Consider the following 13,615-nt stretch of genomic DNA (forward strand, 5'->3'; position numbering starts at 1 on the left):
GAAACACACTCCCCCTCATCTAGGAAAGCTGACATGGGAACTATAGGTGAATTGAAAACAGCTGTGATTTATAATCACTTATCTTTATCGTATCCGATATTTTCTTCATATTTTGTTACTTTAGCGAATCCCAAGCTTCGGAAAGCATTTACGAGGGCTCGCTTTGATCTATTACCTTTATTGACTAATGAAGGTCACTTTAGGCAGATTCCTTAGTGGAAAAGAGTTTGTATTTGTGACCAAACCTCTATTGAGGACCTTTCTCATGCCATGTTTTATTGCCCTGATTTTAACTCTGAACGGAATAGGTTTTTGGGTCTTATTCTGTTGTCTCTTCTTGGAAAGTCAAATCAGGAAAAACTAGTTTTTTTACTATCTGATAGAGATAAATACACTACTTTTCAAGTTGCAAGGTTTGCGGCTGTCGTCATGAAAAAGAAAATGAAGACTGCCCCTCATTGATCGCTCCCTATTATCACTCTCAGTTCTTTTCTAGTGTAGTCCTGGTTAAATTTTGTTGATGTTTTAAATTTTAAATTTAGATTGTTAAGGTTTTAAAAGTTTAGAATGTATAGATTTTTAGGTTTTAAAATTTTTATTGACATTTTATTCTAGATATTTTAGGATTGTATGATTTTTTATCATAGTATGGAATGAGGTACTGGATGCTGCCTTGTGTTTTCTCTTCGTTCCCTTTCATCTTATTGCTGTATTTGGTTGGTTGCTATGGCAATACTTTTGCTAATGCAATAAAGATATTGATTGAATAAGTTATAAATGTAAGACATTTTAAGCTCTTAGGGAAAATGTCTGCTCCATGCTAGGCTTGAATATGGAAAACTCAGACTCACCTGTAGTCTCTTTACACACTATGAAGTCAGTGATTTAAGATTTCCACAGGAGTTTTGTCTTCCAGAATCATGTGAGCCTTTTCCTCCTTGTGATCCAGGTGTGTGGGCAGAAACAATGGCTGCCTTCACCTGTTTTCTGATTCTCATCCATAAAGCACTGCCCCATGCAGCAGCTGTTCACTCTGTTACAAAACATAGTGCAGCCACATAAATAATCACTATTATATCTAATCAGCTCAGATTTTTCATACAATTTCCCTAACACTTTATGTTTGCATGTATTTGGCTCCTGAGTTTTGCTAAGAAAAAAGTGTATACACTTCATTTAGCAGTTTTTATGTTAAGATAATAATTTCTTGAAACATCAGAGATCAGAAACTGTTTTTTAAAAGATTATTATTATTATTATTTCCATAGGGCATAAATGGGAAGGATGGATTACCTGGTCCTCAGGTAGGAAAACTATTATTTATAAGTTTTGATTTACATAAAGTTTGTAATTCTTCATTTCAGACAACTGTTTTTGGCCACCATGGAAGATTAATTCAGATATTCTTTTAATAACTGGTATTATCACAATGTCTTCCCTTTTCTAGGGTTTGATGGGAAGACCTGGTGACAGAGGCCCCAAAGGAGAACGTGTAAGTTATATTTTTAAAGGAGGAGTTTGGTTCATCATAAAATTTGTCTAGTTGTCAGGGTCATACCTGCAGTCTGTTTGTCTTAAATGGAAAATATCCATTGACTGGAGTGGATCAAGATTGTATACCAAAGGCACTGATAAACAGCCATTGTGCAAGTACTACAGGAGTGTACTATTGAGAGCCCACTGAAAATGTGTTTTGTAAAACATAAAATATAGAATAATATTAGGTCTGCAAGTATCTCCTGGTATGCTGCTCTTGCATCATGAGGATTTTGTAAAGCAATTTTGAGATATATTGCAATTTAGATTTGAATAGGATAATTGAATTTCTTAAGGAATGCACCATTATGTACTTCTCAGTATTATGATAAAATAGTGATTTGGGTCTAACCATTTACCAATATCTTCAAATTATGAACTTTCTACCAGTTAAACAATTTCACATAAATATTTTTCAACCTCTTAGTAAATTTGAGTTACTCTTAGTACAGCCACATAAGTGTAGGTGGCTTGTGGTACCCATGTATATTTTAATGGTAAATGTGGAACAGAAAAGTAATACTTATAAGGGAAATAATTTTTCAGTTAGTATATCTGGAATATTGCAGATTCATTTACATAGAGAAATAAAAAAATTTCAGCAAATGTGGATATAAGGGAGAATATACTTAAAATTCTGTTAAGATGGTATCAGCACTGGAAAGATCAGTTTAAAATGATACCCTTAGCTTCAGGTTTGTATTGGTGGTGCAGAAGGCAATTAAGTACCTTTATTCACATCTGGTGGCATTGCCGCATTGTACAAAAATATTTGGCTAAAATGGTTGAAGAGGTTAATGAGATTTTGCAATTGAAACTTCCGCATGATTCTAAAATATTCCACAAGGAATTGATAAAAATGAAACATAAAATTTGTAATTCATTCACATCAGACATTGCCAGGTCCCCTCTTTGTCACAGTGGTATTAGCCAAAATGCCTTTTTAAGTTAATTTGGGGAATTGTAGTCAATTAGGCAAGATGGCAAAAATTAGTGTGGGATCAATAACCTATGTATACCAGAGTCAATATTTCCCAGAAGCCCTGAAGTCAATGATAAGATGTTGAGTATAAAGCAAATTATATTTATTAAAAGAAACTCAAGTGTACAAGGGGAAAATCACACATTTAACACAAAGAATTCATAACTAAAAAAACAGCTAGAAACAGATAGGGACGTTTGCATTAGCAGGAGTATCATTGGTGAGTAATATATTACAAGTCAAGGCGAGAAGCAGAGGTTCAGCAGCAAGGGGAGGGCAAAATCTGTGAGACAACCAGTGTCACACAGACAAAGACCAAAACTGATCAGGAGTGAGGGTGACTCTTCCTTCAAAGTCGCTGTCAGGAAAAAGTCACACCTGAATGGCAGGAGAGTTTGCCTTAAAAAGCCAATTTTGTCACCTTGGGCAGGCCTCATGAAGGGATTACCTGATTGGCCAGTGGTTCCCAGGAAATTTGACAATAACACCCAGAGAGTGATTAAGGTGTCTCTGAGCAGAAACCAAAACCAGAATAGACAATTTAGGATCTTCTTCGTGGTCTCTGTGCATCACACCGATGGGAGAAGGCGCCTGCGCCGATCACGATCGGTAAACTTCAAAGCTGCGGATTTCCGCGCCTCCGTCCCAGCACGCATGCCCAGACGCCCCACTGCGCATGCCCACCGGGACGGGGAGCGGACATCCCGCCAGTTCTCTTCTGACCGCCGCGCTGATCAGTCGATCCATAGGCTACGGTCGGTGAACTTCGTTCTGTTTTTTCAATAGCTGTATATATTAGTGTAGTTAGTGTTAGTATAGTGTAGTATAGTATAGAATAGTTAGGATTGTTTTTTTCGGGGGTCTGGGGTGTGTGTTTTTCCTCCACCCGCGGGTGGCCCCCTCCCCCCGTTTTTCTTCCCTTCCCGCCTTTGGTCTCGCATGGAAAGGCGGTGGGGGTTTTTCCGCCGGTGTTCCAAGTGCGGTAGTAAAATCGCACCACCCGACGGACATTCGTTGTGTTTATGGTGTTTAGGGGAGCACCACAAGCCAGACTCTTGCGGACATTGCGCCCGTTTTTCTAAACAGACGAGGAGAAATAGGGCTGCAAGACTGGCTGCAGCGCTGATGGAGCAGGCGCTTACCCCTAAGAAAATGGCGGAGGAACAGACCGCCGCGCCCGTCGAGCCATCGACATCGAAAACGGCCGAAGCCGATCGAGCTCCAACCGACGCCGATCGCCCACCAAAGCGCTCGGGCTCGGCTTCCGCAGCGGATCCCTCTGTGCCTGCAAAACGGCTCAAGGATGACGCTGGAGAGCACACGGAAAAGACTAAGAAGGCTAAGAAGGCCGATAAGGCCAAACACTCTAAGCCTCCACTGCAGATTTCTCCGGAATCACCTCTGGCACCGACACGGCTCGTCCCTCCGCTGAAGCTCTTCGCGTCGCCGGTGCGTCGACAAAGCCCCCAGATCTCGTCAATGTCTACCCAGCTCGTCATATCGGACTCGGATTCCGAGATCGAATCGGCGCAACCTCTCAAACCCGACAAGAGTCCGACAGGCCGTCTTACACCAGGCCCAAGGACCCCTCGCCCCCAAAGCCCACTGCGGGATCGATGGGACACCGGTCGGGATCGACCCCTCGACATTCGTTCTCCACACCGTGAGGACACTCAAGATCGACCTGTGACTCATGTGCCTTGGGACCAGCGCCAATGGCAGTACCTGTATGGAGCGTACTCCATGCCGCCACCCTTCCCATGGATTCCCCTCAAACAACCGGAGTGGGACCAGCGGTCGGAAACATCGTATCGCTCTCGGACGTCCTACCATACCCCGAAGCGATCGGCATCGGCACCGGTCTCAGTACCGAAATCACCCGAGGTCGAACAACGCCCCAAGCTTGCTCCTGAGCTCGTTACCAAACCGACGGCACCAGTGTCGCCACCGGTGCGAACCCCTTCGGAGCCTTCGGACTCGGCATCCCCACGATCCCACCGAGAATCGTCCCCGGAGGAGATGGAAGATTCCTCCCCTGAGGTGCCTTCCCCGCCGGACAAAACTTCGGACGAGCACCCCATTTCCCCATCAGAGGACTTAAAATCTTACGGGGACTTGGTCAGACGAATGGCACAGTCATTGTCCCTTACCACGGAACAGCCGCAACCGGTGGTCACAGACAGTGTTTTCGACATTGTCCAGAGGGACACGTCAACGGCGGTGGCGCTCCCGCTCACAAATGTCATGCTGCAGACAGCGAAGTCCTCCTGGGACAAGCCGGCCTCTGCCCCAGTGTCTTCACGACGTCTGGATCATATGTATAGGATCCAAGAGAGCACAGCGGAGTTCCTTTACACCCATCCAAAACCTAATTCCGTGGTTGTGTCTTCCTCGTCAAAAGCTAAGAAGACGCACTCCACCCCCCCCCCCCCGATAAGGAGGGTCGGAAGCTGGATGCTATGGGCCGACGGCTTTATTCAACGGGCTCCCTTGGCGTAAAAATAGCCAACTATTCGGCATGTATGGGCAGGTACCAGTATGCCCTATGGGACCAGGTCTCTACTATTCTCCATACCCTTCCGGATCAGAGTAGAAGTGCTCTGAAGAAGCTTCAGAAGGAGGGAATGCTATTGGCGAAGCAACAACTAAATGCGGCCAAACATTCTGGGGACACATGTGCCAAGGCACTGACGGCGGCCATTTCACGCAGCGGTCAGAAGGATCTGGCGGGATGTCCGCTCCCCGTCCCGGTGGGCATGCGCAGTGGGGCGTCTGGGCATGCGTGCTGGGACGGAGGCGCGGAAATCCGCAGCTTTGAAGTTTACCGATCGTGATCGGCGCAGGCGCCTTCTCCCATCGGTGTGACTGCACAGATGACCACTCGAAGATCATCAGTTACAGGTAGGAAACCTGTTTTTCTAATGGTTTGTGATGGCTACACCTCTTTGGGAATGGGGTTTTTTTTTATGTTACTTATATCCCGCCCTCCCTGCCAAAGCAGGCTCAGGGCGGCTCACAACATAAAACCACAACAAACAGTTAAAATGAATACATATTATAAATTACACATTCAATTAAAACAGTCACACCATTGATAATTAAAACGATTGATGCTATTCTCTTTGATGTTATGTTTCAGTTTTCAGTGGCAATGGTATTTCCTGAGTTTCCCTACAACACAGGCTCAACATCAGTTGAAAGCCAACTGGAAGAGAGTGGTCTTACAGGCCTTGCGGAACTGAACAAGGTTCCGCAAGGCCCTTACTTCCTCTGGTAACTGATTCTACCAGTAGGGGGCTGCGATCAAGAAGGCCCTTTTTCTAGTGATCTTTAATTTGGCCTCCTTCAGCCCGGGGATTACTAATAGATTTTGAGATCCAGATTGAAGTACCCTCTGGGGAACATGTGGAGAGAGATGGTCCCTAAGGTAGGCAGGTCCTAGGCCATACAGGGCTTTAAAGGTAATAACCAGCACCTTGTATCGAATCCGGTACACTATTGGCAGCCAGTGCAGTTCCCGAAGGCCCGGCTGTATGTGCTCCCACCTGGGGAGTCCTATTAGCAGCCTGGCTGCCATGTTCTGCACTAGCTGCAGTTTCCGGGTTCGACACAGAGGCAGCCCCAAGTAGAGGGCATTACAATAGTCCAACCTCAAGGTGACCATTGCACGGATCGCTGTTGCCAGGTCGCCACGCTCCAGGAAGGGAACCAACTACCTCACCCGCCTAAGATGGAAAAAAGTGGATTTAGCAGTGGCTGCTATCTTGGCCTCCATTGTCAAGGCAGGCTCCAGTAGCACCCCCAAGCTTCTGACCCTGTGCGCTATTGTCAGTAGCACACCATCAAATGCTAGTAAGGGGATTTCCTTGCCTAGACTGCCATGACTCAAGCAAAGGACCTCTATCTTTGCTGTATTCAGCTTCAAATAACCATCGTGCCAAGGCTTGCCACACCAAATCCAGATTTTCTGGAACAGAGCCAGGCCGTCCGTCCATCAGCAGATAGAGCTGGGTATCATCAGCGTTCTGGAATGTGGGGAAAACAAAGGGAATTGGGAAGAGGGGAGATGGGTAGCATGATTTGGCTGATGATAGCTGTGAAATGATAAGATCAGTCCCACAATGTTCTATTGACAGAGGTGCCATTTGAAAAGGTGGCAGGAAAAATCCTTTGTCCTTCAGTGATTGTCATGATTGCCTCACATCAGTTCCTTTGTTTCTGGCTGGGCAGCCTACATCTGCATGATTAAAGCTGATGCAAGGACCTTGGAATGCAGCACATGGAGAATATACAGCCTCTTCATGGCTGCTACAGGAAAATAGTGTGTTGTTTTGAAATCTTTCGGCAACATGGCTTCTCCCTGTTCTAATGCCGGTCTTGTCTCTGTGAAGACAGGGTTGCAGGTGTCTGCAACAGGGGCTGGGCAGCTAAGGATGAAGCCCAGTCTGATGTCTTTGCAGTTTCTGTAGGCAAAATGGTTCACAACATAATAGTCTCAGTGGGGGGTGGCTATTGCCTGGCTTGGCTCAGCACCATGATAGTCCAAAAGAGCCAAGTGCCCAAAACCTGATTTGGCAGGAGTGCCAGTCCATTAAAGTTTACAGTCAAGTGTGGGGGTTGCTAGAAATCATTGCTCTTGGGCAACAGTGGGGAGATTTGGGGGGCATTCCAGGGATGGGTGGGATGACATCCCCTACATGATGACATCATCCAGATGTGATGCCATTGCATTCTTGACATTGGAGGCGATGCTGTGGTTTTGGGGCAAAACTATGGGGTTTTTGGCTTCAAAACCATAGAGTTTGCCCAAAAAGCAGAATGCCACTGTACAATATCCTCGCCACAATAATGTCAAGTGACGTTATTGCATTGTGGACATTATGCAACAACGCCACCATTTGGAGGTGAAGTTTCGTCCACCAGCCAGTTGGTCAGAGGTGGCCCAAAGCCCCCAAAAGCTGGGAACCCCTGCTGGGACCTGGGGGCTAGCAACTGTAGACATTTGTTTGCTTTTATTAGAAAGGATTATCATATTTGATGTTGTATTTTTTTAATTCTCTTTGTCTTACAGTGTGTATAATGTATTATGCTATTCATGATCAGTTTATCTCACAGTTATGTCTGTCTTTCTATCTATCATCATTTATAATCATCTATCAATCTGTCTATCTATCTGCACACGTCAACCTGCAAAGATATTTCTCCCTTCAATATTTTCTTTCCTTGAAAGCCAGCATAGCTTCTCGCCTTTTCTTACGTCCTTTTCCTCCTACCTAAGCAGCAGCCAAACGACCTTTATTTCTTGCTCTCTCTTCCACTCCCCTTCAGCAGCATTTACCTAGGAAAACTATGACCCAGTTGTATGGTTTCTGTTACTGGGCTGGGCCCAACAGCATGATAGAGAACCCTCAAAGACTTGTTGGGGGCACATTACTTTCTCCTGTGTTCCTGTCCTCACCTTATTTTTCCTTTCCCCCATATCCTCTCCCAGACCAGTAGCCAGAAAATTTTAGGTGGGGGGGCCATGGAATAAAATTTCAGATGATGGCCCCCACTTCTCTGGCGGCCCCCACTGTCTCCACCACCACTGCTCTGGTGGCCCCCATTCTCCCTGCCACTGCTCTGGTGGCCCCTGATCTCCCCACCACTCTGGCAGCCCCCCCCCTCCGTAGTGCCTCCTCCTCCCTTTCTCCTTCCCACCCAGTGGAGCGCCGGCTCCTGGGGCTTTTTCAAGGCCCCCCTTGGCGATCAGCTGATTGGCGGGAAAAGCCACAGGGAGGCTGGTGCTCCTCTGCCAGCCTTCCAGCTCTTTCCAGTCCTTTAGCACTGGGGCAGCAGTGAAAGGAAGGACCAGCAAGCCCTGGAAAACCATCCACCACCTCCACTGCTTCAGGCACTTTTCCAGGGCTTGCTGGTCCTTCCTTTCATTGTCCCAGTGCTAAAGGTCTGGAGAGCACTGGAAGGCCAGCAGAGGAGTGCCAGCCTCCCCATGGCTTTTCCCACCAATCAGCTGATTGGTGGGAGGGGGGCCTTGAAAGAGTCCCAGGAGCTGGCACTTCACCAGGTGGGAGGGAGGAAAGGAGGGGGAGGTGCCATGGAGAGGGTGGGGGCTGCCAAAGTGATGGGGAGATTGGGGGCTGCCAGAGCAGCAGCAGGGAGAGTGGGGGCTGCAAGAGCCATGAAGAGCAGGGCTGCCAGGAGGGGCCATACAGGTCAAAGGGGGGATTCGATGGAGAGGCCGGGGCCCCCCATCCTCTGTGACTTCGGGCCTGTGCTCTCCCCCTCTTGTTTTCAGCCATTCACCAATCTACCTCTTACCTGTCTCCCATCTTCAACTATATTTTTATTTACTTCATTTATAACCTATTTTCTTCACAATAGAAACCCATAGCAGCTTACATCATTCTTCTCTCCTCCTTTTTGTACTCACAACAAAATTGTGAAGTAGGTTAGGCTTAGTCAAAATGTCTGTCCCTAAGTCAGGAGGTGAGCTTCTATGAATGAGCAGGAATTCATACCTGGGTCCCCCAGATCCCACTCTGAAGCTGTAACCACTATACTACACAGGCTTTCATAGGGTGGTTGCTGTTGAACAATGGCAACCAGCCAGGCCTAATTAAGTCATGCAGGTTGGGTATTATTAAGTCATCCAGAGACTGCTACGGGTCCTAGCCCTTATACAGCCAAAACAGCCCCCCAAAAGGCCCTCCTCCTGCATTTTACTGATAGAAATAAAACCTAAACTACTCTGGTTGCCTAACAAGGTACAGGCACTCCTTTTATGATCTGGGTTTTATTTTTACCCCGTCCCCCTCCATGGTTGTAGATAATAATGTTGTTGGTTTTTTAGATTTCAAATTTCTTTGCAAATCTGGGGATTTTTCTGGTTTCTAAAAAGATCTGTCTTGTCCTTTCATGGGTCCAGTCACTGGATTTAAATATCCGTAGATGTGGTCAACGTGACTATTAGAATATAGAAGGGGGTGTCTGTAAGAAATTTGTGGGAAGGGTGCATCTCCTCCCCCTCTTTGCTTCTTTCTCTCTCCCCCCTTATCTACTCACCCTTCCCCTTCTGTCAGTTTTCTCCCTTTTCTATTTCTCCCTCTCCCCTTATCTGTCAACATACCCCATCTATTTTGTCCCTATCCTTTCTCTATTGATCTTCCCCACCCCTTCTCTGCCAACCTACCTCTCTCCATTTATCCCCCCTCTTTGTCCTCCTCTCTTTACCTGTGGAACCACCCTCTCTCTCTTTAACCCCACCCTTTCTCTGTCAACCTCCCCCTACTCTTCTCTCTCAACCTACCTCTTTATTTCCCCTCTGCCTCTTCTCCGACTCTTCCCCCTCCCCTTACCTGTCAACCTACACACACTCTCTTTTGCACCCAGCCCTTTTCCTTGTATCTCCCCTTCTCTCTCAATGTACCCCTCTGTCTGTTTCTACCCCTCCCCTTCTCTGACAATCCTCCATCTTTCATCCCCCTCACCTTATCTGACAACCTACCTCTCTCTCTTTTGTCCCCAACCTTTCTCCATCTGTCTCGCTTCCTCTGTCAACCTACTGCTTCTCCATTTCTCCCGATCCTCTTCTCTGACAGCCCCCTTTTTTCTTCCCTCCTCCTCTTATCTGACAATCCATCTCCTCTTTCTTTTACCCTCACTTCATCAATCTCCCTTTCCCCCTCTCTAACCCACCCCTCTCTACTTCTCCCCCCTTTTTCTCCCCCTCCCCCTCTTGTCAATATTCCTTTCATTTCTCTTTCTCTCCTTCCTTTTCTTACCTTACCAGTCACAGCAGCTGCAGTTCTTGAAGCTGCTCTGGGCTTGGAGCAGTTCCCTCATTGCTGATCCAGGTGCCGCTCCAGGCCCCTGGCATAACATCTGAGCTACTCTGGGCCTGGAGTGCCCGCTAGATGCTAACACCATCATAGCTGGGCCCAGAGAAGCTCCTTGACACCAGAACTGCAGCCAGCCCCAGAGCTGCATCTGCTGCCCATCCAATGAGGTTTTTTTTTAAGTTGTCAGATTTTTCTGCAAACCTGGGGGTCCCCCAAATTTGCAAGAAAATCTGTTTAGTGTCAATGTGGCCTGATCCATAGATTTAGATGTCTGCAGATGGGAGCCACACTTGAGAAATATATAGATGATGATGATACACATTTTTGTTGTTGTTCAGTTGCACGGTCAAGTCTGACTCTTTGCAACCCCATGGACCAAGTCACACCAGGCCCTCCTGTTTTCCACCATCCTCCGAAGTCTGCTCAAATTCATGTTTGTTACATCAGTAACACTGCCCATCCATCTCATCTTTTGCTGGCCCCTTCTTTTGCCTTTTGTCTTTCCCAGCATCAGGGTATTCTCCAGTCTCATTTGGTGGCCAAAGTATTTGAGCTTTAGCTTCAACGTCTGACCTTCCAGGAAACAGTCAGGGTTGATTTCCCTTAGGACTAACTGATTTGATCTTCTTGCAGTCCAAGGGACTCTCAAGAGTCTTCTCCAGCACCACAATTGGAAAGCATCTATTCTTCTGCGCTTGACCTTCCTTATGATCCAACTCTCACAGCTATACATTACTACTGGGAATACCATTGTTTTGACTATACAGACTTTTGTTGGCAGGGTGATGTCTCTACTTTTTATTATACACACACTATAATGTAAGAATTTTAATTAAATAAATAAAAAGGAGGGAAAGCAGAGCACATTAAAATACAGCAACATAAGCTGCTGAAGTATTAGAAAACAACTGGTTCTTAAAGAGAAACAGTTGAAGTGCCACTACTGAGGAAGCTCTGCTCCAAGGTCTATGCAACCTTGTCCTAACAGGGACACCTTCTGGAACAGATATTCCCCAAATAAGTTTAAATGTGCTTATGAGACAATGTCTTTGGATTGAGCAAGGAGCCAACATCTTTCTGCAAAAGAAGAATGTTCATTTAATTGAAAATAATTTTTCTTCCTTGCAAATTGTAATCGTTAGGGTCAACCATGGAAAGTATTGCTATTTAAAGTATACAGTGAATTGCAGCTGCTATAGAGAATTGGGAAAATGCTATCTTTTGCACAGAATTAGCATTAATATTCACCTTACTATGAGTCCTGTATGCAATCACCCCCGACAAGGAAACCATTATTTTTAAAAAAAGTAATCTCCCTCAGGACTTCTCTCCAGATTTTTAATGCTTTCAATAAAGTTGTCAATTTTCTTTCTGCACCCCATATGAGCATCATTCTATTCTAATGCAAACTGCTTTTTTAAGCTCTGTTGGTTTAAAAAAGCAATTAAATCTCTAAAAGAGAGGCCTCTTGGAATTGCCAGTCAAATGTATTTTAACTTGCTATGTATTTTTTCAAATATTTTAATTATCTGTGCATAATGAGAGTGCACTGAGAAGATTATAATTCAAAGGATGAACAACATGAATTCTTTTCTGAAATTAATGCTCATTCATTATAGAGTATAGATTTCTGTTCCTTAAACTAAAGGACACAAAGATTGTATCTTTTTTCTCACCATGATCCATTAAAGTAATATGCAGACTGCCTCATCATTAAAATTGAAGTCTAATTTTCTTTCCTCAGAATCTCAAGACCTAATGAAAAGTGTGCAGAAGATTTTTAAAGTATCTATTTCAGTTCTGATATTGCAGTGTTCGGTTGTTCCTTCTGCAGTTTCATGATTAACCAGCCATTTGAGTTAATGAAATGATGCATCTTCAGTATGGCTGGAGTTCACAATGGAAGGAATTCTTCCTGAACTTCAAAAAAGAAATAATAAACTGTACACTGAAGGTGTAAAACTTTGATGATAAATTTCCAGTTTCTCCTGATACTTTTGAAAGTACATAATTTGAAGATTTGGTAAATAAGAAACTGGAACAATATTTGATTTCCCAGCTCTGTGATCCCAGTCCCACTTAAATGAAGTCAGAATTGCAATTGGTTGCTTGAAATCAATAAGACTCAGCCCCTGGTTTTCTCTTCCCGTAGTGTGTTTATTCTTTCCATTTTCTTTCTTTCTATGCACAATTTTTAGATTAATGTAAAGGCAAGAAAAGACTGTGACCTTCAGAGGCATCTCTATGTTCACTGAAAGGTCAAATGTATGTTCACAGCATTAGTTCAGATCTAACAGTAAACTTTTATGGTCATTTTAAAGATACTACAATGTTTCTTCCATTTCCATTTTTCTTTTGCCAGGCAGTCCCTTTTCTTCTTCATTTTTCTGTCTGTCCCTTCCAGTTGTTTAAATATATATGGATATGTGCAGACCCAACCAGGGAACTGAGGAACCAACAAAAATCCTTATGTCTTGATAATGGCACACGAGGAAAAGGAAAGGTCCCCTGTGCAAGCACCAGTCATTTCTGACTCTGGGAGGATGTTGCTTTCACAGCATTTTCACAGCAGACTTTTTACGGGGTAGTTTGCCATTGCCTTCCCCAGTCATCTAAGCTTTCCCCCTAGCAAGCTGGGTACTCATTTTACCAACCTTGGAAGGATGGAAGGCTGAGTCAACCTCGAGCTCGCTACCTGAAAACCCAGCTTCCACTGGGGATCGAACTCAGGTCATGAACAGAGCTTATGACTGCAGTACTGCAGCTGTAAACTCTGCGCCACAGGGCTATTATGACACACGAGAGTCTGATGTTAATTTAAAACAAACAAGCTGCTTTATTTCACTTCTATGAGGAAACAATTGGGTAGGAATTGGGGTTTAAACTTGGCAAGTGAACAGGCCCATAAGAATGAGGGGTAATAGTGTACAATTATAAACAATAGTTTTTCACAATAAAGTAGCTGTTTGGTTCTACAGACAGGTCTTTAAAACCATGGCAAGAGATTGTCTTTCACTTTGTATATTAATAGGCATAAACCTCTTTGTAATAAAATTATAAAAGTTTGCAAAGGCAGGAACACACACACAGGTTCCAATTTCTCTTCTTTAGTACTTGACAGTATCAGAAGTTATTTCTCTCAGGGAAGGACTACTTATCCCACTTCCCAATTCCTTGATCTTCCTCGATCCACTCACTCTTCTTAACTGACTTCTTAAATGAACTATCTGCTATTCTCAACTGCCATTCTTGACTACCA

At 44.7% G+C, this 13,615-nt stretch overlaps 1 protein-coding gene across 1 annotated transcript in view; it reads left to right on the forward strand.

Moving 5' to 3' along the window:
- The window catches only part of COL19A1 (collagen type XIX alpha 1 chain), a 348,383-nt gene that overhangs the window by 310,202 nt on the left and 24,566 nt on the right, over positions 1–13,615 (forward strand). Inside the window, exons 41-42 of the mRNA XM_060235557.1 lie at positions 1,269–1,304; positions 1,448–1,492. Coding sequence (XP_060091540.1) covers positions 1,269–1,304; positions 1,448–1,492 — 81 coding nt within the window. The remainder of the gene's footprint in view (positions 1–1,268; positions 1,305–1,447; positions 1,493–13,615) is intronic.

The sequence above is a fragment of the Heteronotia binoei genome, chromosome 1 (assembly GCF_032191835.1).
Source record: "Heteronotia binoei isolate CCM8104 ecotype False Entrance Well chromosome 1, APGP_CSIRO_Hbin_v1, whole genome shotgun sequence".
NCBI classification, from domain to species: domain Eukaryota; kingdom Metazoa; phylum Chordata; class Lepidosauria; order Squamata; family Gekkonidae; genus Heteronotia; species Heteronotia binoei.